The 25,280-nt window shown below is 46.7% G+C and overlaps 2 protein-coding genes and 1 pseudogene across 3 annotated transcripts; 2 read left to right on the top strand and 1 right to left on the bottom strand.

The window, feature by feature from the left end:
• Positions 1-4,216: 4,216 nt before the first annotated feature.
• Positions 4,217-8,501, top strand: LOC120698112 (probable alpha,alpha-trehalose-phosphate synthase [UDP-forming] 7). Of its 2 annotated transcripts, XR_005684720.1 has the most exons (4): positions 4,217-6,448; positions 6,805-7,078; positions 7,288-7,984; positions 8,027-8,501. XR_005684720.1 is itself a non-coding variant. In XM_039981599.1 (3 exons), exons 1-3 carry the CDS (start codon positions 4,383-4,385, stop codon positions 7,663-7,665), a joined length of 2,718 nt encoding a protein of 905 aa, XP_039837533.1. In that variant the 5' UTR covers positions 4,217-4,382; the 3' UTR covers positions 7,666-8,501. The 2 variants fall into 2 exon arrangements, 1 of the variants encoding a protein (XP_039837533.1); XM_039981599.1 differs by having other exon boundaries at positions 7,288-8,501.
• A 955-nt stretch (positions 8,502-9,456) lies between these two features.
• LOC120700685 lies at positions 9,457-13,012 on the top strand (annotated as a pseudogene).
• A 1,366-nt stretch (positions 13,013-14,378) lies between these two features.
• On the bottom strand, positions 14,379-19,910 carry LOC120698113 (gamma-glutamyl hydrolase 2-like). The gene is made up of 10 exons (XM_039981600.1): positions 19,566-19,910; positions 18,707-18,787; positions 18,308-18,397; positions 17,943-18,034; positions 17,457-17,517; positions 17,196-17,285; positions 16,964-17,026; positions 16,692-16,780; positions 14,840-14,932; positions 14,379-14,761 (listed from the first exon to the last, which is right to left on the bottom strand). Exons 1-10 carry the CDS (start codon positions 19,878-19,880, stop codon positions 14,728-14,730), a joined length of 1,008 nt encoding a protein of 335 aa, XP_039837534.1. The 5' UTR covers positions 19,881-19,910; the 3' UTR covers positions 14,379-14,727.
• Between the last annotated feature and the right edge of the window lie 5,370 nt (positions 19,911-25,280).

The raw sequence follows: 25,280 nt of genomic DNA, 5'->3' as shown, positions 1-25,280 counted from the left end.
GGAGCTGTGGCGTACCGTCGTCTGCAACGCCGGTTGCTGCGCTCCGTTCAAAGGACCGTCTTCGTCTCGTCTGCGCCTTTCATCTTCCCGGCGGCTCCCGAACAGTACGTATTTTGTGATCAGATCTGTTTCATAATCATGTTTTCTGAGATCATGTTTATGATATACGTACTGTCTAGTATGTTAGAGTCATGCATGCTAGGTTTAATTCTCGTCATGATAAATCTAGTTCGGAATTTAAACTTACAGTTGTCTATTTTTCCAACACAGATAATCCTGCTTACTGCACCTTGCTAAGTTAATGAGTTTGTGCTGCAAATTCATGGCTACAACCTTCACAGATCATCAGTTTCACGCATACTTCTGTATTCAATAATTCCACAGATGTCGGCAGACTAACCCCGTTTGGACTTCGAAACATGAACATGCCATTTCGGTCCACCATCGACGATCAGACCAGAAGATCTGTCTGAACTTTGCATCATGAAACAGCCACTGTTCAAACCCGAAAGGGACGGGAACCAATCTGCCGCCCCGGTATCATCATGCCTGCAAAGAGACGGGCAAAAGGCCAGGAGGGGACAAATGGGGGAGATTTGCATCCTATCGCCCCGTGGTCCCGTCCAAATCGGCTTCGGCCTTCGGCGTTGTTCAAAGCGGCACCCTCATCAGAGGCCCTTCCTATCCACAGTGCATGCGCGGCCCGGGGGCGCGCACTGTGGCCGTCAGCTCCATCCCCCTCGTCGACCCCAGGCGCACAGCCCCAGCGAAAAGCCAAACGCACTCGCTCTCCCGCTCGCCCGTCCAGTGCTTTTTGCTGATTTGGACAGCGTACCCGGCTCGGAGAACCAAGCTCCCCGGTCAAGTTGGCCGGCCGGGAGCACGCTCGGAATATCTCACCTCACGGCCTGCTGCTTAATGTTGTGGTTGTGGATGGAAAATTGGAAATGGAACAGCGCAAGTTGTGCCCAGGTCTCTTTCTCTTCCAGATGTATAAGCTGTTTTACTAACATCTTCAGGGGGAAAAAAAAGACTGCACCTTTTGACACCTTCTGAATTCTCGAGAAGTCAAATAATTTCAAATTTAATCAAATTTATATAAATATAAATAATTTTTTATATAAATTTAACTAAACTTATAATTGTTTGACTCCTCGAGAAGTGAGAATTGCATTTTTTTTGACGGATAGAGTACTGCATAGAGTATCATCTACCCTGATAAAGTTGCACTTGAATACTGTCAGTAGCTAACAAACACTTCCATTGTGGAATAGGAACAAATCGCATGGATAACACGGCCGCAGCACCCCCAATCGACAGGTGGCGGGCCCCGGCGGTCGACCACCCTCGCCATCACCATACAGCTACAGGAGAGATTCCAGCCACCAGAAAAAGCTTGACCAGCAAAGGTTTTTTTGACCACCCTCGCCATCCCATGGCCATCGCCCTCCAGTTTTTTTTTGAACGATTAGTCAGGAGCGCTGCCGATGCATTTAAGAGAGAAGCAGCAAAGGTTTACAGCTTAAACAAATAGATAGCTAATACAAAAAAGATCAAAGAAAACTCCTCTTACATTAGAAACAAGTTACTCCACCGCCGGCTGACCGCAGGCTACCCTTCTCAGTAGCACTTCCTCCTTGATAATACTGAAAACATTGTGAGGTTGCAAGCTTTTTGAGTCGAAGACACGTCTGTTCCTCTCCTTTCACAGGTTCCAAGTGGTATACATAAGTAAAGCTGCTACCGAACGTTTCTGCGATTGTGGCAAAGGAAATAGGCATCGCCTCCACCACTCCTCGACGCCCTTCAGTTTTATTGGCAGGCAAGTGGCGCCATCGGATAGCACTCCGCCGGGCCTGACGCTGAAGCTGAAGGGGAGCTCCCCGCATTGTCTGAATAGAATCAAAGGGATATGCCCGTGCCTGTCCACGACCACGAGGCTGGTTGGTGGCCCGTGCGCCTCACCCTTCATTGCCCACCCCCATCATCCTCTTCGGCCCGCCGCGGGCCGTTGGCCCCGTGCTTTTCTTTCAGTTCTGCTGCCTGAGCTGTGGCTGGGCTACTGCTGTGCTGTTCAGAACTGCAGCAGCAGAAGTGCTGGGCTGCTGGCGGCGTCAAACGGCGCGTGCGTTTTTTTTTGGTTTGGTTTGCTTTGGATGGAATGAAAAAAAAAATGGGAGGATGATGCTGAGTCGGAGCCTGGTCAGCACGGGGCTGACGTGGCGCTGGCGGCTGGCTGGCCGAGACGCGCCCGGTGGAGACAGCTCACAGCCCCGGGGACGGTCCACGTGGCCACAGCTGTAAACCGGCCAGAGAGGCTCGGGGCTCCAAGTCCAGTACGGCAGTACCGATGGGCGATGGCGATCGCTCACTGCCAGCTTGCCCTATCTCTCGGCAGCTCATGGCTCGTTTTTTTCTCCCTCTCTCGCTCGTTGTAGCTGCCACTACTATTCCATTAGCAGTGGAGTTTCCTCTCATCTGCAGGTCAGGATTTAGGCGTGCTCGAAAACGATTTCTTGCCAGCAAAACCTAATCAAATCATGGTTAATAAGGTGCGCAGTAGTAGCAGCATGGTCACGTGTGGCGTGACCCTCACGCCGCCGTGGGCCGACACGTGCTTCACGCCCGCGCGCCCCCCGGCCCGGCCCGGCCTCGTTGCTGCTGGTGCTTTTTTTTTGAAAGTACGTATCTGTATTACTAGTTAAGGGCAACGTACATGACGACGTACGAATACAGACACATACCCAAAGGATACAGAGGCAGTTGTGTCAACCAAACTATGCGAAGGACCTTAAGAAAGGAAAAAATTACACCCAGGTCCCTAGATCCTTCGCGATCCACCAGGAGTCAATTCCCACGCCGGCCGCCACCATTACCGCCGCCGAGGAAGACGAGCTCCACCGCGAGCTGCAGCGGCCCCTTCGCGCCATGGCTTTGGTTGGAGTCGCAGTAGCAAAAGCCGTCAGCTGTCGTCCGTCGACCGGAGCGTCGCCCCAACCCCTGGATCTACCGTCGCCGTCGATGACCGCCGTCGCCGAGGAAAGACCGAGGCAAATCCAGCCTCCAAACGCCCACCAGAACCCCAGCCTGCTCTGTAGCCCAAGAACAAAAGCCTCGTACCTCCGCCGCCCGCCGGAGACGAAGAAGAAACGAGGCCGGACTTCTGTACAGGCGTTCCACGCGGGGAGCACCTCCTCCACGGGCTCGCCGGTGGCGCCGGAGTGGAACACCAACGGGGCGAGGGAGAGACCGGGAGGACTTATTTCATAGCAGTGCCGCCGTCGCCTCGCCGGCAGCACAAGGACACGAACCCCTAGATCTACTAGGACCACTACCACCTACGCCGACCGGCAAGGCCACCGCGGTCCCCACCACCTCCAGACGGCCCGCAGGCCATCGGAGGCGGAAGGGGCCGAAGGCCCTGCTGCCGGCGACGAGCGCGCCGCCCTTTCTCTCCTCCCCCAACAGTAACTAGACGAGAGGGTTCGAGAGAGGGGAAAAGAACACCCCTGCTGCTGGTGCCTTTGCATCATGGAGAAAAAGACGCCTCATAAAGAGCCCGTTTAGTTCTCAAAAATTTTCACGCGCTACAGTACTTGCAATGTTTGACCACTAATTTAGAGTATTAAATGTGAATAACTGACAAAACTCATTCCATAACCCCAGGCTGAAATCGCGAGACAAATCTAATAAACCTAATTATGCAATGATTAAACAATGTTGTGCTACAGTAACCAACCTCTAATGACAGATTAATTATACTTAATAAATTTGCCTTGCGTTTTCCCGTCCGTCTGTGTAATTAATTTTATAATTAATTTATATTTAATACTCCTAATTAGTGATCAAACAATCCCACCAAAATTTTTTGAAACTATACATCCCCAGAAACCGCCGGGGGCAAGCGGGGGACGAGGATCTCTCAATCCACAAGCCGCTGGGGCCCGCGCGACCGATCCTGGCCGTCTACCGCGGGCGTCGGGCCCCGTGGGTCCCGCCTAGTCAGGTGGCAGCGCGGCGCCAGCTGGCGCCGGTGGGGGCACGCACTACCTTATCCTCTTTTCCCGATGCGGCACCTCCCCAGACGCGGGCCAGTGGACTGAGACCGTCCGTTATATGAGGGTCCCACTTGCCGGTGAGGCGGAGTCCACGAGGGAGCGCTATGCGCCGGGTCCAACCGCTCGGGGAATATACCGTGGTCGTCTTCCTCGCCGCTCGCATGCACCCAGCCCTCCCCCCAACTCCACCTTCCCCTATTCCGAAATCGAAACGCCCCCGAGTCAGATCAGATCAAAGCGGCGCCGCACGGGAGGGCCTCCCATTTCGCGGATCAAGAAGGGGCTAGGGTTCCCGCGTAGCGAGCTGCCGACCCCGCTTCAGCCATGATGTCGAGGTCATACACCAACCTCCTCGACCTCGCCGCGGGCAACTTCGCGGCGCTGGGCCCGTCCGGCGGCGGGAGGCGGCGGTCGGGGTCGTTCGGGATGAAGCGGATGCCCCGGGTCATGACGGTGCCCGGGCCGCTGTCCGACCTAGACGACGACGACGACGACGAGCAGGCGGCGACCAGCAGCGTCGCCTCCGACGTGCCCTCGTCGGCCGTCGGGGAGCGCATCATCGTGGTGGCCAACCAGCTCCCCGTCGTCGCGCGCCGCCGCCCCGACGGCCGCGGCTGGGTCTTCTCCTGGGACGAGGACTCGCTCCTCCTCAGGCTCCGCGACGGCGTCCCCGACGAGATGGAGGTGTTCTTCGTCGGCTCGCTCCGCGCCGACGTGCCGCCCGCCGAGCAGGACGAGGTCTCGCAGACCCTCATCGACGGCTTCCGCTGCGCCCCCGTGTTCCTGTCGCCCGAACTCAACGAGCGCTTCTACCACCACTTCTGCAAGGGCTACCTCTGGCCGCTGTTCCACTACATGCTCCCCTTCGCCGCCCAGTTGTCCCCGACGACGGAGGCGGCCCCATCCAGCGATGGGGGCAGGTTTGACCGCAGCGCCTGGGAGGCGTATGTGCTCGCGAACAAGCACTTCTACGAGAAGGTGGTAGAGGTCATCAACCCGGAGGACGACTACATCTGGGTCCACGATTACCATCTCATGGCGCTGCCCACCTTCCTCCGGCGCCGATTTAACCGCCTCCGGATCGGCTTCTTTCTGCACAGCCCATTTCCGTCATCGGAGATCTACCGCACCCTCCCTGTCCGAGAGGAGGTGCTAAGGACATTGCTAAATTGTGATCTCATCGGGTTTCACACCTTTGATTATGCCAGGCACTTCCTTTCTTGCTGCAGTAGGATGCTTGGTCTTGAGTACCAGTCAAAGCGTGGATACATTGGATTGGAGTATTTTGGCCGCACTGTTGGGATCAAGATCATGCCTATGGGAATCCATATGGGCCAATTGCAGTCAGTGCTGCGATTACCTGAGCAGGAGCAGAAGGTTGCTGAGCTGCGGCAGCGATTTGAGGGGAAAACTGTGTTTCTTGGTGTAGATGATACAGATATCTTTAAAGGGATCAATTTGAAGCTTCTTGCATTCGAGACTATGCTGAGGATGCATCCCAAGTGGCAGGGGAGGGCTGTGCTGGTGCAGATAGCAAACCCTCCTCGTGGGAAGGGCAAGGAACTGGAGACCATCCAGGCTGAGATTCGGGTGACTTGTGAGAGGATCAATAGGGATTTTGGCCGGACTGGGTACAGCCCTGTTGTCTTTATTGATCGGAACGTGCCAAGTGTGGAGAGGCTTGCATATTACACAATAGCTGAGTGTGTGGTAGTTACTGCGGTGAGGGATGGAATGAACTTGACTCCTTACGAGTACATTGTCTGCCGGCAGGGGATACCTGGCTCAGAGTCTGCACCAGAGGTGAGTGGACCAAAGAAGAGCATGCTTGTTGTGTCGGAGTTCATTGGGTGCTCACCTTCGTTGAGTGGTGCTATTCGTGTTAACCCATGGAATATAGAAACAACTGCTGAGGCATTGAATGAGGCAATCTCGGTGTCAGAACAAGAAAAGCAGCTGAGGCATGGAAAACATTACCGCTATGTCAGCACCCATGATGTTGCATATTGGTCTAGGAGCTTTGTCCAGGATCTGGAGAGGGCCTGCAAGGACCACTTTCGGAAGCCATGCTGGGGCATTGGATTAGGGTTTGGATTTAGGGTGGTGGCCCTAGATCCTCATTTCTCAAAGCTTAATTTGGATACAATCGTCATGTCTTATGAGAGAGCAAAGAGTAGGGCTATATTGCTTGATTATGATGGTACATTGGTACCACAGGCTTCAATCAACAAAGAACCAAGTGCAGAAATAGTGAGCATCATCAATACACTATGTTCGGATAGCAATAACATTGTTTTCATTGTCAGTGGGAGAAGTAGGGATAGCTTGGGATCAATGTTTGCCTCATGCCCAAAGCTAGGACTTGCAGCAGAACACGGTTACTTCTTAAGGTACAATTTTTGCATCAGTACATTGTTCAATCTCTTGTTTGGTGCTAGCAGGAAAAACTTTATCCAGGTGTACATTGTTCATTCTAACTTTTCATTTGTTACACTAATATATTTTTAGTGCAAACGTGTGCTTGTTAGTAAAAATACCAGGCATAAATGTTTTTGTATTGCAGTCAGTTAGATTAACTAATTTTTGTCCTCCCGCTGCAATATTAGAGGATTTAAAGGCCAGGACTGAAAATTATGTTCTTGTAGTCATGTTAATCTTGAAATATTAAGCTAACTGCATTTCCATCAGGTTGTCTTATTCATTTTTTAATTAAGTGGATGATGAAATGCTTTATTTCATCTTGTAGGTGGACAAGAGATGAAGAGTGGCAGACAATCACGCGTACCCCAGATTTTGGATGGATGCAAATGGCTGAGCCGGTGATGAATCTTTATACGGAAGCAACAGATGGATCCTACATTGAAACCAAAGAAACTGCGTTGGTGTGGCATCACCAGGACGCTGACCCTGGCTTTGGGTCTTCCCAGGCAAAGGAGATGCTTGATCACCTGGAAAGTGTACTAGCAAATGAACCAGTTGCAGTCAAGAGTGGACAGTTCATCGTCGAAGTAAAACCTCAGGTTTGTGGTATTGACATCATCTAGTCTTTCCATAAGGTTCCTTTCTTTACTGATGGTTTGCAGATATTTGCACCTTCAATGGACAACAATGATACATGCATCCCCCCCCTCCTTGATGATTGATGATCTCACCTGCCTCCGTTTTTTTTTATTTCTGATTTATGTATTGATGTACAGCGATTAACTCTAATTATCTTATTGCGCTGCAGGGTGTCAGCAAAGGCCTTGTAGCTGAGAAGATACTCACATTGATGAAAGAGAAAGGGCAGCAGGCAGATTTTGTATTATGCATCGGTGATGACAGGTCAGATGAGGATATGTTTGAAAATATTGCTGATGTTATGAAGAGAAACATTGTTGCTCCGAAAACACCACTGTTTGCATGTACAGTGGGGCAGAAACCAAGCAAAGCCAGGTTCTATCTGGATGATACATTTGAAGTAGTCAACATGCTGAGCTCACTAGCAGATGCTTCAGATCCTGACCCTATTATAGAGTTAGAAGATGACTTGGCAACATCTGTCTCATCGATAGATATCAGTGATGAACCACCAAAGTTTGGTAATAGAAGAGATGAAGGATCTTAGGCTTGAGCTTGAACTTCCAAAACCTACATGTTATGATGATTGGCTCGCACAAGTTTTTCTGCTGGTTGGATCTGAAGTCGTGGAACAGCGAATGAAGATTGGCCGCAGGGCTAGAGATGCATTACATGACATGTCAACAAGCTAACTGATTCATTATATAGATGATAGCCTTTTTTCTCCAGGTGGGCAAGAGTCTACCTTCACAAATCCTAATTCTGCAGTCTGGAGAGGGATTCAAGAGTAGTTTCAAATCTCTGTTCTCAAGGCGGTAAGGCGGACGCCTAGCAAGGTGGGGCGGCTGGACGCCTAGGCGAGCAAGGCGGGCGCCTAGGCGAGCAAGGCGGGCGCCTAGGCAAGCAAGGCGCAAATCAGTGGACGGCGCATGGACGCCTAGGCGTCGCCTAGGCGACGCCTTGAGAACAGAGTTTCAAATAGCCTCATTCTGCGCTTGGTTCGGGCATCACAATCAGTTGGTGCCAAGGAGATTCATCTGTCCATAGCTGACACCTTATGTTCTTGCAAGTTTCAGCGCTTCTTTTTTTTCGCATTATCATCTTCATTGGAATCTGAAATGTAATATCCACGTGGTTGCTGAAATGTAATCCACGTTAGTAAGGGAGCAAGGCTGATGAAATCCATTGGTTGGAGTTTGTGAAAGGACGCATGTCGCTACATGGTTCGGTGTTTGCTGACTTTGTTAACAGCTAGATTGTCTAGTCAGGAAAAACACGTGATTTGTTCGTTTTGAATTGTAATAGTGTGGCAATGTGAAGGATGTTGCTTGATTCATCATTTGATGACCTAATATATATCATCATCATTATTTATCTGGTTAATCTGTCATTGGTGCCGTCATCGAACCTGACCAATATGAATATTTGTTTCTTGGATTTGCAGTTGCTATTGTCAGCGGTCCTTGAAACTTATTATTATTATTATTATTATTATTGTCATTGTAATGTGTCCAACATTACGGTTTGTGCACTCCTTTTGGCTTGTTTGTGTGTAGCTTCTGAGCCAAGCAACTGACGCCAGCTAGGTGCAACATTCAACTTGGCTCGTAGCAGCTGTGGCCTGTTGCCGATGTTTCTTTGACGGCGCTTTACCCATTGTCCATGAAAACTTGGTGGGCTGCCTCACCCTCATTCAAGAGTTTCAATTTGTCAGTTCATCATCAAAGTGAAACCTCAGGTCTGTCTCCTCAATCACAGTTGGCAATCATTGTCTTACAGATGAATTAACATATTCTTGTGACTTTAAGAAATAAAAAAAAACACGCACTTATTTTTCATGACTTTACCTGCTGCTCCTGCCTTTCCATTTTCATTTCTGATTAAGCATTGATGTGCACCTATTTACTCCTTACAAAAATAATATTTCTGTGTGATCATAGAAAAAGGACTTGCAGCTGAGGAGACACGCACACTTTATCCATGATGGATGCATTGATCAAGGACAAGGAGCCTCAGGCAGATTTGTTCATAGGTGATCATCGAGTACAGGCCAAATGAGATCCAAGATGGATGTATGCATTGATCAATTTCTGATGGATCCATGATGTGCATAGGTGATCATTGAGTACAGGACAGATGAGATCATGTTCGAAAATATTGTTGATATCATGAAGAGAGAGCATTTCTGCAACAAAAGCACCACTCACTACACATACTGAGGGATAGAAACACACAAAAGGAAAGGTTTCTATCTGGATAACCACGGAGAGGGATGCCTTGGCACTGGCAGCGAGGAGGACAAGGTAAAGACTAAAGAGGGAGCAACCTGAGAGACTCCATGGGGAAGCGGAAGGGGGAGCAGCAAGCAGCTGATGGGGGAGGAACGCTCCGAAGTCATGAGGCAAAGAAAAGAGTCCTTTTCTGGTCAAAAAGAAAAGAAAAGATCTTTTATTTCACTTCATCGTCTTTTTTTTTAACTCCACTTCATCGTCTTGATCGGATCGGGAATTCGGTAGAGGAATGGACAGCGTACCATAAATCAATATACTGTTCACTCTCTAAAGGTGCCTAAAGTCCGCAAATAGGATGTTGTAGAACTAGTGCCATAATTAGCAGCTGAGTACAAGAGCAGTCAATCAATAATACCAATAATTTAGACCCATCACAGCGCAAGAACAAACGATAAGAAAACTAACAATTATTCATAATAGATTATTTCAAGCAATGTATCCCCAAAGGCACCAACGTCTGAGTATTTATTTCATATTAATCTTCAGAACAGAGACATCGAAGTTCCTATTCTTGGGGACTTGGTGTGGCTTGTTCCGCATTGGCGCATTTTATGCAACCGCAACTTTAGGGAAAGACATACACCTTGTCGAACGATTGCCTACAAATAATGCATGCATAAATTTAGCCGATGAGTGGACAAGGGAACAAGAACAAGGGGTAGCAGGTGCAAGGTACAGGGGGGGCTCATGATTGTCCAAATTTTGAGTTGTAGTTGTCAATTAGGTTCCTCCGCACGTCATCCTCACAAGGCCTCTTCGTGGACTGGCGAGCTTTGCTGTTCCATGTCAGAGCGAAAGGTGAGAACTCAGATGATCGTAATAGGGCGACTAGTTGTTCAATGAATAAGTACTTCATTGCCGATTTGCAGTATGATGATTCCGATTGCCAAGTTGGATGGAATGTAAAAGGAACCACAAACCTGATGAAATAATTAGCAAAATGCTGGGTCACTCGTACTGCATCTTCACTATGTGGAGCTTTATCTTCCTTGTATGGAGGCAATCCTTGCCCTCATTCAAAAATGGCTTTCTGAATTGAGTGTCAGCTTGGTATAAGCGCGCTAAACTATCTATCGTGCAGAGGTAGAGGACCTATCCGAAAATACTAGGGGTCAAACACTCAAATTGAAAATAATTAGATCGCGATTCAAATCAAGGGGTTACATATAAAATTCAGGATGTAAATTGCATATAATCAAATCACATTTATTCATCACGATACAAATAGAAAATAATCAGAAGGGGATAAAACCCCTCCTGTTTTTTCCTAAAAAAATTGAAAAATAATCGGGATCGTCACGATTACTCATCACTACCCAAACTAGGGGCCAAAGTGAAAATAACCAGATCGCGATATACGTACCACTGGACCATGGGGCCGATGTGACCCCCTCCCTGTCCTTCTCGGCGAGCCTATCGAGGTAGCGGCGACGCTCCGGCGAGCCCACGCCGCGGAGAACACGGGATTGGACAGGAGGAGCACCACCGGACGACCCGTTTTGGGCAAGAAGGCGGCGCATGGCATCAGCTTCATCTATCGCGCGTTTGCGGGGGTGGCCCGGTTGAGCCTTGCCCTCGCGGGAGCGCAGTGGCCTTGTTTGTGGCCTTGGCCCAGTTTGGAACCCGGCTACGCGGAGCCAAAAACGACGCCTCTGCCTGGCCTTGGAGAAACGAGGCTAGGGTTCGTTTCTCCAGAGCTCGGCTGCGCGCGGCGCTCGCGGGGCGATTTCGGGTGGCGGCGGGGTGGCTCGTGCGGGCTCGCGCGGGACAGTGAAACTTCCGTCGCGCGCTTGCCCCCAATCGTCTCGCCTATAAATCAGCTCCCGGTCTCCATGTATGGCTCTCCTTCTTCCTCTCCTCGCTCTGGTCACCTTCTTCCTCCTTCCTGAGGGCCGTGAGGTGAGGTCGTGTGCGTGGCGGCAGCGGGTACCTCCGGTGTACTCCTCTGTTCTGCTTCCTGCGACGGCTGCTGATGGTACTCGGTGGCGGTGGTGTTCATCCTCTTCTCCGTCCCCATCTTCTTCCTCTATTTCTAGATCTGCTTCCTGTACTTGCAGATCTTCTTCCTCTCCGGCTGTACTACCTCGATGGCAAGGTGAAATGGACAACCCTTCCCCTCTTCCTCTTCTATTTTCCCTAGATGTGCCATGTCTTAGGGTTTGGTACTTGATGCTGTTTACTTGTTATGGTTGTTCTGTGGATGCATCTTGTTACTGTGGTCGATGATGTTGTCCTTTTGTTATGATCTGTGGTCGATGATGTGGTCCTTTTGTAGCACTGGGAGGCATCAATACATGATGCATCTGTGCTATTTTCTTTATTGATTCATCACATAAGCATGTTGATGCCTAGCAGGGTCTGATGAACTGTATTATTTTTTGTATTTCACATTGTTGTAGATGGATCCCTCGATGAGCCGTGACATTCTTTGTAGGCAGGCAGCTGCTTTGACTGTTGTTATGGTTTCCTTTGTATCAACTAGACTCAAAAGAAAAACTCCTGAACCTGATACATGGTGCTGCTATTGTAGCTGGCCATGGTGCTGCTCTAGTTGCAGCTGGCACTAGTGCTGCTCCAGTAGTGCTTGATCCTGTTGCTGATGCTGAGGTAGCTGCTCTTGTTGCTGCTGCTGGTGCTGGTAGGGCTATGAGGTGGACTAACAACAGTAGTGGCTTTGTTCTTAGGAGGATGGCTGCTATGGTGAGTGATGGCAGCAGGCCTGACAAGGTCTTCAAGGACAAGGATGTGAACCAAGTGGCCAGAGCCCTTAAGGACTGGTGTGGGGAGATTGTCAGCCCAACTCAAGTGTACAACCACCTTAGGAAATGGAGGCAGAAATGGCAGAAGGTGTCCAAACTCAAGGACCTTAGTGGTGCACTTTGGGATGACCAGAACTATGCCATCATGCTTGACAATGACCACTATCTTGGGCACATCAAGATGCTTGACAACGACCACTATCTTGGGCACATCAAAGTACATCCACTTCCTGTCCTTCATACCTATAGTATATGTTCCGGTCTAAACCTTACTATTAACCTAAGTGCAGGACCATCCTAAAGATGCTGAGTACCGAAACACCCCAATTAGGTTCTACAGTGAGATGGAGGCCATATTTGGGCCATATTTGGCAATGCTCTGGCCACTGGGAGGTTTGCACTTGGGTCTGGGGAAGCTTTAGGGCAGAACCTAGCTGATAGCACTGTTGGGAAGATTGAGGGCACTCCACTGGCCCCTAGCTCTGCTGACAAAGCTCCCCCTGCACCAGCAGAGGGTAGCAAGGCCACAGATCAGCCCTCCTCAGCTGCTGGTGGGAAGAGGAAGAGAGGGACTTTCTCTGAGGAGGAGATTATCATGCTGACCAACATGTCTGATGCTGTCAACAATATTGCCAATGCCCTTAGGGAGACTGGCCCTGCCCATGTTGATACTACTCTTTACCTTGCTGTGATGGAGATGCCTGGATTTTCTGAGGAGGCCCTCATTGTGGCTTACACCTTCCTCCTGGACAACAAGGCCCAGGGTAGGGGCTTTGTGAACATGATTGATGGCCATAGGAGCATTTGGCTGAGGACCTTCTTAGCCAAGAACTATTTCATGTAGTTGGTGACCCTTGTTGGTATGCCTGGAAAGGTGGGGGTTGAGTGTTGAGATGTATAGTTCCTCCACCCCCTCACCAACCTTCTCTTCTTTTGACAACAGCTGGTATTAGTTGGTTGTAGAGCTTTTGTGTAGTTAGGATGATGTAGTGACACCTGACTTTTGGTTAGCTTTTGCTGGGAGGTTGGCTAACTATAGGCAGCATTTGTGTGAGAGAAACACTATTTGAGCCCTTAGCTGTTGGGCTGGACAACTTGCTGTATAACCTTATTGTAGCCTCTGTTGGCTACTTCTATTTGCATCTAGACTTATTACTTATTTACATTTTTGTTACCTCCATATTTGATCTTATCTGGTTTGCTTGTCTAGGTGGTACTTGTGGGAATTTAATGGTCTATGATGCAAAAACATACATGAGGTGGATGTCATTTGCCTTTGTTTACATGTTGTTCCTGTGTTTGATCTTGAATGTTGAGATGCCCAGGCCAGATCCTGTTGAGATGTTACTCCTTTTCTGCTGAGAAGTTCTTCTATTTCTTTTGGCTCTTTGTTTCATCTTTTATGCTGTTTTTTTGTATTGGCTTTATCCCTTTGTTTTGAGGGCATCCACCAATGAGTTGAATGAACAAATCCACCTCAATACAAAAGCTGCGGCCAATATTTTTTTCATGAAACCTATTATGTAAGAATTACTGTTACAAAGATGATTATATGATGTTAATGATGTTATACCTGTATTGTTTACGTCTCCCTCTATTGATTAAGATCAAATTTGTGTATGCTTATGTTGGGCCAGGCTCATCTCAGCCACCCTGCCAAACAGGATCTGGCCCGAGCAGTTGGTGGCGGTTGGGTTGTGAGCCCAGCTACCCACTGGGTCGCAAACATGGGCCCAGCTAAGCCGGGCTGGTGGGGTGCAGCAGCTGCTAAACAGGCGCAGGTGGCTGGCCAGGGACAGGCCTACCAGGCCTGGACCATTTGGGCTGGCCAGGCCGTGCGCGTCCAGGGTCGCAAACGCGCCCCTAGGATAGCTGCTAGGGCATTTGACGGGTGACGTTCAGAGGGCAGGTTCCCCGGCGCGTGAATGAGGTGGGCATAGCGAACGCGCCCCTAGTATAGCTGCTTGGGCATTTGACGGATGACGTCCAGAGGGCAGGTTCCCCAGCGCGTGGATGAGGTGGGCATAGTGATTTCGGCAGGCTAGGTCTGGGGCGCCAGATGGTTAAGCGGAGCCCCGTCATGACCGATCTGTCTCCCGAACTGAATCTCCGCAACTCGTGCATTTCGGATTCGGAATGGTGATAGCAATAGCACCGCCCTTTCACCTGATGCGAGTGTTTCGATGATTTCATCAATCAGATCGATCTCAGAGCATTCAACTATCAATTGGGCCAAGCCAGCCTTTCAATTCTCAAACGTCCATCAGATTTGGAGACTCTTAGATACCTATTCTCACATATATACATACAATCTTCAAGGCATGTTCAGTTCAGTACATAAATGCTCCTGCCGAAGGCGAATAGGCCATGGTCGCGCGAAGTGCACAAATAGCAGCAGCTCTCACCAATATGGCGGCAAAAGTAGAGCAATACAGGAAAGCCCAAAATCTATAGGCTTCCGAGTATGATGGATTACACAGCCCACAGCCCCACACAACAATAACAATGCTATGCTGGTTCAGGAAGACCCTCCCGTGCCTGCTTCCGTCTGCTTCTGTCTCAGGAGAATATGTAAACCTCCTCAAAAGATTTCCTGGCATGAATGAACGCATTGAATTAGCTGATGAAAAGGTTGTACATAGGGTAGCAGGTAAATGATACTCAAACTCACGAGATTTTTCCGCTAAATGTGGGATTGTAGTTGTAGATCAGGTTATCGAGCACCATGTCTGCAGGAGGCCTGTTGGGAGACTTGCGAGCTTGGCTGTTACACATCAGAGGCAAGAGTGAGGTAAGCATTTGTCGGGTACCACGATTAGGGACACCCTAATCGGGGTACTAAAGTCACCCTAAAAAACGAAAACACATGATAGGCGACTGGGCCCACGAAGGCCCACGGCCTCCTTCCAATCCGGAAGAAAGGAAAAGACTCAAAGAAGCCCAGCATGCGACCCATTCGCACCCCTCTCGGATCCGCGGGGCGATCTCCGCCTCGCTCGAGGGCTCCCATCGAGACCCTCGACTGCGTCCCGCATCTCCGCCTCGCTCGAGGGTAGCGAATCTACCCTCGAGTGGGCAAAACATCTCCGCCTCGCTCGAGGGTAGCGAACCTACCCTCGAGCAGGCAACTCATCTCCGCCTCGCTCGAGGCCACCCCTCGGCGTAAAGGACAAACGGCCCTGCCGCTCACCCGCCCGTCGTACGGGGCATTGAATGACAACCACTCCTCCACAGCGCCCAGGACAGACGGCGTCAGGTCGCCATTCCCCACAGTGGCTGTGATCGGAGTCCCGTCCGCCAACTCCGGTCACTGCTCCGCCATCCCGGACGCTGTGGCAGCACTGTGGAGCTTGCGACGTGGGACGAGACGCGCTCGGCACAGTTCCCGTTACTGTTCTGCCAACTCCGGCTGTCCGGACTCCACCTCATCACACGTATCACCTCATCACACGTATGACCCCGGACCCGCCCCCTGCTCGGGAGGGGGTCCGGCGTCGCCACGTGCCCCTCAAGGAGGGAGGCTCAGCACTCGCAGCCGGAGTCTCGGACCTCCCCCTCGAGGGGTCCGGGAACTCCGTGTGTCTCCCGGACCTCCTAGTACGCGCGCCAGCACTCCGTTCAGGGGGGTCCGGGATCGCCACGTGCCCCGTTACTGCTGGAGCACGCAAGACCCTGACCTGCAGGGCCCACGGGGCGCCATCACGCCACGTTTGGAAGACTGTACACCCTACAGCGACGACCACGCCGCCCGCTGGGGCTGGCAGGACGCCGGCGCGATCTCCGCAAGACCAAGGACGACTGCCACGCCCGACGCCATGCCCCACAGTGTACTTCCTACAGTATTCGACCACTGCACCCCTCGATTCGGGGGAAAACGACGACTTCCACGATCCCCCGCTCATGTACACCGTCCCTCCTTGTGACTATAAAAAGAGGAGGCGGGCTTCCTTTAAGGGGGATGGTCACTTACGTTCGCGATCATCATCACACACTCAGCACCACTGAGCACCCGATATTGGCACTCGCTTCAATCAGTTTCTCCTCTAGCAGAGACCTGGGAGCTTCCCTTCCTCTCTCGCCTTGCCTGTACCCCCTACTACAGGCACCTCCGGTGCAAGATAATAAAGTGCCCTCGCACACCCCCTTGCTGGACGTACGGCCCCGTGGCCGGAACCAGGATAAACCCGTGCGTTACTGTGTTGCCTTTTGCATCAACATCTGGGACGAGGAAACACGCAACATTTACTAGTTGGGATCAGGACCCCCGGGTCAGGACACCGACAGCATTATACCCATTTTTCCTTCATGTGCACTTTACACAATTGCATAAAAAAGGCCCCTTATTGCATATCTATTGCCATAATAGAGTGGTTGACAGCAAAATGCGAAGAGGCGTGTGATTTTATATTGATTTGTGGCATGTTCCACGAAAAAATGAGAAGGTGATTGGTGAGCGGATCCACAAATAGCCAGATCAAGTATCATCAAACTGAAATCTACAATAAGAGGTTACAACCACGAACCTGATAAAATGATTAGCAAAATGTTGAGTAACTTGTACTGCATCTTCACTGTGTGGGATCATTGGTTTTCTCCACTCAAAAATGGCTTTCTGCATTAAGAATAAATTTTATAGTGGCATAAAGCCATCGTTACTTGGTGAGTGAGCACAATATGGTATATCACCTGTGAACATTAATTACGAGGAACAGTGGAGGACCAAAAGGAAAAGAAAACACAGAATCCATAGGTATGCAGCATATGTTAACTCCCAAAACAACTACAACCAGCATACCTCAGGATGCCACTGCGTGCAAGTGATTGGATATTTATTTGCTTGTACAGTTGAGACATAGACCTGATTTGACAAACAGGAGAATGTTAATTTGTGCAACAGAAGAATTGATGAGCTTTAATCCACTTCGGCTATATTTGCAAAGTTCATCAAAGCTGTTCTACTTATACCACTTGGCACCTTCAAGAGAGATTAGCATGTGAGACTAGGAGCAGAAGTTTGATATTTATACCTTGCCGTTTTCATCAGGTGATGTAGTCAAGAGTCTGAAGAAACTTGATAGTTCATCATTCTCTCGCAAACGCTTTGGTGATATACCATACTATGTATGACCAAACAGGAAATGAAACATGTTAGCAAACTTGAATTTGGAAATAAGTTCGGTTGTTCCGCATATAGATACTACCATAATCACCAGCCTTCTGCATTGAAGTTGGTGCTGGTGAAGTAAAAAAAAAACAAAAAGGTAAGCAGAACCAGTAGTGGCACTTACTCTGTGATTTTGCATGACAAGACAGCTAGTGCTAACTTTCTCGATGAGGTCAGAGTCAAATCTGTGAATAATTGCCACTCAGTAGATGGAACAGGTGGGTCCACGAAAATTGCAGGTAGAAAGTAAAAGACCATGAACATCAAATCTTTTGAATGCAGTATCCATGGCATTTCATTGGCAATTAATTGCTCTCTGTTCAAGTGCATTTGGTTATGTACAGTCCGATATAGATATAAGTGTGTTGTATTAGCAATCTCTGAAGGATAGTAGAATACATCAGTTTAACCCATTTGCAAATTATACAGTTTAACTTTTGCTAACAATAAAAGATACAGTTCCACGGATATAATTTTATGCCATTTGACTGAACCACAGTTTCTCTACATGCTTTATCTTTTAGCACCAAAAAAAGATTGTCTTTCTAAACTTTTAGCAAGAAGTAGCAAATAAAAGACTTGTTTGAACATGGTTGCATGAAGCAGCTACCTTTGAAACACTGTGCCTTCAAAAGAATAGTTGGGAAACTGAAGAGTAGATGCTTGATTCTGAGCGTCAAACGTCTCCAAGATATTATTATCCTAGCACAATACAAAAAGAACAATCAGTGCCCTTCACCTGAACAGGAATAGTGGTGTGTTAGTTGAACAGAAGACTGCAGCACACTTTGCTCCAGTGCCTTACACCAGACAAGCAAAGGTAATCTTCTAACTTCAAACTAAGCATTATTCTTACTGCCAAGGTGTATGAGTTTATAGATTTCGTAAAGAAAATAATCTAATAAGTTGGCAGATTATCTTTTATATTTGAATTATTATACTTGTAAGTTGCTAATTTGTGAAAAATTGAGTTACCTTGCTGACAATCATGCTTACAAGCTCAAAGCCTAGGCATTGAGCAAATAAAGGAAATGGTTCACCTGCGTCATTCCTGTCCAAAACATACTGACAAGGGAAAACCGAACTGTTAGAGTAAATTGTGATTATTTGGTTGGATATCCTTCAAGCTTGGGCATCCAAAATTGATAATCTACTGAAATGTGAATTGTGATATGTTCTACTGTAATTAACAACATTAGAAGCAAATCATACTTAGGAACCTGTCAATTCCAAACTGCTAGACAACTAAATGTGTCTTATGTGTGTTTTGGCCCAGGCAGGCCAAGGTGCCCACGCCAATGGCCTTAGCCGGCTGGTAGTCTTAGATTGATTAGAGATAGGCAAGAGTATTCAAAATCACAATCTACCTGAAACACTTTTTTTTATTGTCTCAAAATATACACCTTGTTTCTCTGATCCACCAGTGAATAGCACACCATTCACCAAACTCAGTTTCTGCACGAGAAAAACCAGGAATGAGTAATATCTAAACTAAAAGGCAGGGCCACCGAGCAATTACTTGCAAGCCACTAGCCATTTTGATGTAAAGGCAAGAATGAAAAAGACAGCGAGAATCTTCAGCAGCTAACGCCAAATTCCGCATAACCTAATGCTTGTGGACCCCATTTAGATCTAAAATATACAATACAATACTGGTTTAGTAGGTTGCTTACACATCAAACGATCGCTCCAACAAAGAACTCAATTTGTGATTGGTCACTCCATCAGCAACAAGTCTTAGCAGACATGTTTGTCAGGGAATTTCAACACTTACCGAAATAATCAGGAATATATTAGCACCTCCAAATGTTCAGAGGCGTCAGACAACGCTTTGGAAAGTTGGGTGAACTCAAGGTAGTGCTGCAGGCAAACTAGTGAGGAATCAGAATTGGCCTGCGCTTTGGTGAGTGAACCATATCTAGTAGTGGCGGAGCTAGTTGGGGGTTGGCAGAGTGGCAAGGACCATGGCCCCCCTATGCTCCTAATTTTTTTCACTAAATAAATATGAATTTGGCATTAGATTTGGTAAAGTTTTTCGGCCTACCATTTGGAAAATATGTAATATGACTAGGCTGCTGCCGTTGATGATCCTTTAGAGAGAAAAAAATTGCTTTGCAAGCACAGCAAGACTATCTCTGCAAGAATTCGACGACGCGTTACTTATCCAGGACGCAATGACCGGGGGAGTAGAATGGGGGGGGGGGGGGGGTGGGGCAACGTGCGAAGCACGCACCTCGAGGAGGCGCTCCTCAGGCTCGTTGTAGACGAGCGGGATGACCCGCGCGCCGGCGGCCTCGACAAACTTGACGTAGGAGGCGCCGATGTAGGAGGTGGCGGTGCCGTTGCTGATCCTGCCGCCCGCGCCGTCCCCCGGGTGCGAGACGATGCCGATGACGGGGCGGTCGTACGCGGCGGGGTCCGGCGGCGCGGCGCACGCCCGCGCCCCCGCCTTCCCCCTCGGCAGCCGGATGACCCCCGCCGACGACGGGGCGAGGAGGGCGGGCAGGAGGAGGAGGATGAGCAGGCGTGGGGAGCGCGACGAGTCCATTGGCAAGACTACTGGCGCGCGTGGGCGACCTGCGACGGACGGGGGCGGTTGAAGAGGCGACGGGGCCGTCAGAGTCACGCGCGTTACTGCCATACAAACTGTCGCAGAAGCACGCAGCCGCAGCGGCCTGCTCGATTCCTCGTTTTTTTTTCGGGCCCAAAAGTTTTCTTCAGCTCTCTTGTGGAGGGTTCGTTTCGTCGGTGGCCGCGTTCTTCTTCATAGCTTCCCCCAGGCTCCCCCGCGCGAGGAGGCTTCGCTGGCGATTCCGAGGCTTCGCCGGCGAGGAGGATTCGCTGCGTTTCGAAAGCTTCTCCTCTCCGACCAGACGGTTTCTCATGTTTGTGCTTCCTCGTCCGAAGGTTTCAATTCTTCTCTCCGTCGTTTAGGATTTCATTTTTTCAAATGATTCCTCCTGGGCGATTCCATCATGCTGGATCTCGTTCCCCCTATCCCCTTTTTGATTTGCCTTCATCTTATTAGTCTATTCGTTCAGGTGTTTGCATCGTTTTTTTGGATCTGGTTCCGGGTACAAAACTGTGTAGCAAAGTTTAATCTAATAGTATTCATTAGCAATAGCAATATGAATCTACTTACAGTTGACTTTTGATTGTTTTCATGCTCTCACTATTCTCTTGCTTTTTTTTCTTTACTGTTTTGTATATGTGTATTAGTATATGCTCTCACTATTGTACTTCATTAGTCAAAACGACGGACCTGTTCATATTCATATGCAACTGCAACCTGAGTTGATCATATCGTACTGTCCCATGGCAACATATTTTTGCACTTGTTTCCTATGTAATAAATCATTTAAGTTTTCAAAAACTGATCTATTTTAACTGTTCCTTTTGTTCCAACTAATTTCTTCCCTTGGAACATTATTTCCTTAATCGTCCCCTGCGAACATATATGCATTTGTTCTAGAACAAATCATTTAAGTGTTCCTTTTGTACCATTTTTTTTGCTTTTGTTCCTTCGGAATAAATGATTTGTATTTATATTCCCGATATATTTTATTCCAAACAATTTATTCCCTTGCTACATTACTCCATTAATCGTTCCTTGGAACAAATCATTTAAGTTTCCAAAAACCAATATATTTAAGTGTTCCTTTGATATATTTTTTATTTTTGTTCCTTCGCAACAAATGATTTTTGTTTATGTTCCCAATATATTTTGTTCCAACTCATGTATTCCCTCCCAACTTTATTTCCTCAAATGTTCCCTGGCAACATATATGCATTTGTTCATAGGGAACATATCATTTAAGTTTTTTTTAGCTTTTGTTCCTTTGGAACAAATGTTTTTTGTTTATGTTCGAGATATGTTTTGTTCCAAACAATTTGTTCCCTTGGAACAAATCATTTAAGTGTTCCTTTGCTACATTTTTTTCTATTTTTATTCCTTTGGCAACAAATGATTTTTGTTTATGTCCATGATGTATTTTGTTCCAACTAATTTGTTCCCTTCCAACTTTATTTTCATTAAATGTATGCATTTGTTCATATGGAACAAATCATTTAAGTTTTCAAAAACTAATATATTTAAGCGTTCCTTTTTGCTACATTATTTGATTTTTATTCCTTCACAACAAATGATTTATTTATGTTCCTAATATACTTTGTTCCAACTAATTTGTTCCCTTCCAACTTTAATCAATTAATTGTTCCTGGCAACATATATGCATCTGTTCATATGGAACAAAGCATTTAAGCTTCAATATTTGCTGGATCAAATAATCATTTAATTGATCCTTGCCAACCTTTTTTATTTGTTCCTTAGCTACATTTTCTAGTTTTTGTTTTAGTTTCGTTCATCTAATTATTTAATGAAGTTTTTATTTTGCCACTTAAACAAATCTTAATTGTCAATTTTGTTACGCAAAAATTAGTCAAACGGGTCTCTGCACAACCACACGCTAGAATCTGGGAGATATGCTTCACTCCATAGTATAGAATCCACTTGATGTTGTGTAGGTGCTTGACGTTCTAGTTAATTTGACATGCAATTGACAAGGGAAGGAAACATTAAATACTGGAAGGTACCAGCTGGCGAGCCAAATCGTTCCCCCAGAGATATTGGCTAGGGAGCCGATATGAGTAGACGAAGCAATCGGCTAAGGAACAGCCAACTCAGACAATGCTAATTACTTAACAATGTCTGGAAATAACACCTAGATCTAGACCCAATCGGCTATGATGATGAAATCACGCTAGAAGCCTATAGATGCGATAAATCCAAATTGAATAATTGTGATAAAAGCTAAAATACTCCCTTGTTTCAAATTGCAGGGCGTTTGATTTTTTTACCCTAAGTTTGACCACTCGTCTTCTTTAGAAAATTTGCGCAAATATAGTCAAATTTAAGTCATTCTTAAAAAAATTGATAAAGAAAGTCACAACAAAAAGAAGTGATAATTTGAATAAATTTTTGAATAAGATGAGTAGTCAAACTTGAGATAAAAAAGTCAAACGACTTATAATTTGGAACGGAGGGAGAAAGCTAGAATAAATAGATTAGTCTAATAAGAAATAACTATTTATTGATAATTGGTGAATAAATTAAATCTAGATAAAAGCGATATGTAAGATCTAACATATTTGATAACTCGAGTAAAACAGATAGAGAAAGAACTGCACAATATTTTTCAATTCAGCACTTTTAATTTTAATGATATATGATGGCTAAAAATATATCCAATCATTTTGTTGCAAGAATTTTCAGGCACTTTTAATTTTAATGATATATGATGGCTAAAAATATATCCAATCATTTTGTTGCAAGAATTTTCAGGATTATACAGGTACAATGAAGAACGAATGTTGAATTATGAAAATTAGAATCAGCCTCTCTGGTTGCTTTTGCGTCTGCAAGTTTTTTTTTTGAGGGGTGCGTCCGCAAGAATTAATAAGAAGATTATGTACACAATCTAAGGTGCTTCCCGTGACCAGATACATACAGCCCAAATTCGATTTGACACGTTCCAGCCTAATAAAACGGAAGCGCTCGCCCAAAATCACTTTATGCGATGACTCAACTTCCAGTAACGCGCGTGGCCCCTAACAGGACCCGTCAGCGGTCCCTTTCACTTTACCTCATCATCTTGGCCGGATATTTTTCTTCTCTCTCTTTCTTTTTTTTTAAAAAAAATATTTTCCTTCTCAGATTGGTAAGGTCAGTCTCAAGTCCCAATGGAGTTTTGCTGACATGATAAGAAGAGAAAATTGTAGAGTTTCATAAAATGTGAGGAGAGTTTCTAATCTAAATAACTCGTAAAACTTTTACTAAGACTAGTCTAATAGACTCTCCCTCTTCTTTCATCAACTTGGTGCAGCCGGATTGGCAATGGCCGACTTGCCTCGTTCGTGGGGTGGGTTTTGTCTGTCGTCTCGTCGCCCAGCTACTCGCTAGGAATGTGATGCACGGTGCGCTCATGTGCGTTGATGAAAGGATGCCTGTCGCTTCTGACTTTTTTTTAAAGGGTAATTCTCATTCCTTTATTCTCTGGACACTGGAGCAGCCAGGTCACGGTTCATCGTAGTGCATACAAAACTTGGGAGGGGATCACACCAAATAAATCGGTAGATCCGGTTCCCGAACGAACTAACTCATGAGCACACCGATTACAAGAACGAGGAATGTGAACAATACTCTCTGGAATGAAATAATGCATTGATAAAAACTCGCATATGTATGTATCTCCTTGAAGACGACTCCCCCCTGGCCCATAATCATAGTCACTGGTTTTGATCGCCACAGCAAGAACTGATGAGCCCGTCTCAACAATGAGTCAAGAGATCCTAGCCTCAAGGGCCACCCGTAGAGCTGCAAGGCAAGCTTAATCTCCAGCAGACAATGCATCATGCAGTGCACGCGCAGGTGTCTAGCGCCGGCGAGAACACCATGGCCATCATTATCTCTCACCACGACAACCCATGCTCCCGTCTTCTCCTCACAGAAAGCACCATCAATACTGATCTTGAGCACATCATGAGGAGGAACACACCACCCTCCTTTCCCATGTACGTTTTCCTCAGGTCGTTCAGTCTGTAGCTGCAATTCAGTCGAAAATACCACAGCTCTATGAATAGGGATATAAACGGATCGGATACGGACGGATATTACTGATATTGTATTTGTTTTCATATTTGTGTTCGAATACGGAGTCGGATACGAATAGTGTTAGTTTTTTTCGGATAAAATTGTAATGGATATCGACATCATAAAAATGTAACTTTTGAATATTCGGATACGGATCGGTTACGGATATTGGATACGGATGGATAAAAACCCTTCCAGACCGAATCGAATTCGAATATGATCAGAAAATATCCGTACCATTCCTGCTTTTTTTGAGGGGTCGGAGCCTTTCCTGTTGGAGCGTTTTTACTCCCCCCCCGGGTATTCCTGTTCGAGCGTTACACTCGAACGGTAGTGCTCCAACTCCGCAGCCGCAGCAGCGTGACAAGGAGCCTGGCCACTTCGCCGCCGGCCGCAGCGCATTTTTCATTTTTATATTTAAAAAAACAAAATTTCAAAAATATATGCCGAATAGGTAAATTTTCAAAAATGGGTGTCTGTCGCCCCCTAATGGGCGACAGGGTGCCTGTCGCCCATCCAGTGGGCAACAGGACCTAAATGTAAAAAAAATTACATTTAGGTCCTGGCGCCCAGGGCGCATTAAATAGTGAACTTGTAAAATCAATATAAAATCGTAGAAAAATAAAAAAAATACAAACTCAAGTGTTATGGATTCTATGAAACAAGATCTACAACTTTTGTTACATAAAGTTTTTCATTTGATCAATTTATCTTGCTCTATTTTAAATACCAGTTTAATGCAATTTTATTTAAATCTCAAGATCCATTCTTTGGATGCATGTTATCTTTGGCCAGAGTGTTGCATATGGTGAGCATAGGCTTGTACAAAATTGGTAGGCCCAGAAAATATTTCTAGAATAAGTTTTTAAATTAGATCTTGCAATATGTCTAGTTTAAATGAGTTATTTATCCATGCTGCTATACTGAGTTTTAGAAGCCATAACTTTTACAGTACCATTATTTTATTTCCTAAGATCTATAAAAAAAGTTTGGTAAATTTTAGATAAGCACAACTAGACCAAATGAATTATTTCAGATTTTTCTAGGTACAAGAACTATTTTTCTTGATTTAGATACATTGATCAAATGAAAAACTTTATGTAACAAAAGTTGTATATATTATTTCATAGAATCCAGAACAGTTGAGTTTGTATTTTTCCAATTTTTCTACAATTTTATATCGATTTTACAAGTTCACTGTTTAATGCGCCTGTACGCCAAGACCTAAATGTAATTTTTTTTACATTTAGGTCTTGTCGCTCACAACAGACATCTATTTTTGTAAATTTCCCTATTCGA

Source organism: Panicum virgatum, chromosome 3K (genome assembly GCF_016808335.1).
Source record: "Panicum virgatum strain AP13 chromosome 3K, P.virgatum_v5, whole genome shotgun sequence".
Classification (NCBI taxonomy): domain Eukaryota; kingdom Viridiplantae; phylum Streptophyta; class Magnoliopsida; order Poales; family Poaceae; genus Panicum; species Panicum virgatum.
Note: the sequence above shows the minus strand (reverse complement) of the source record. Positions and strands in the feature narration are given on the sequence as shown.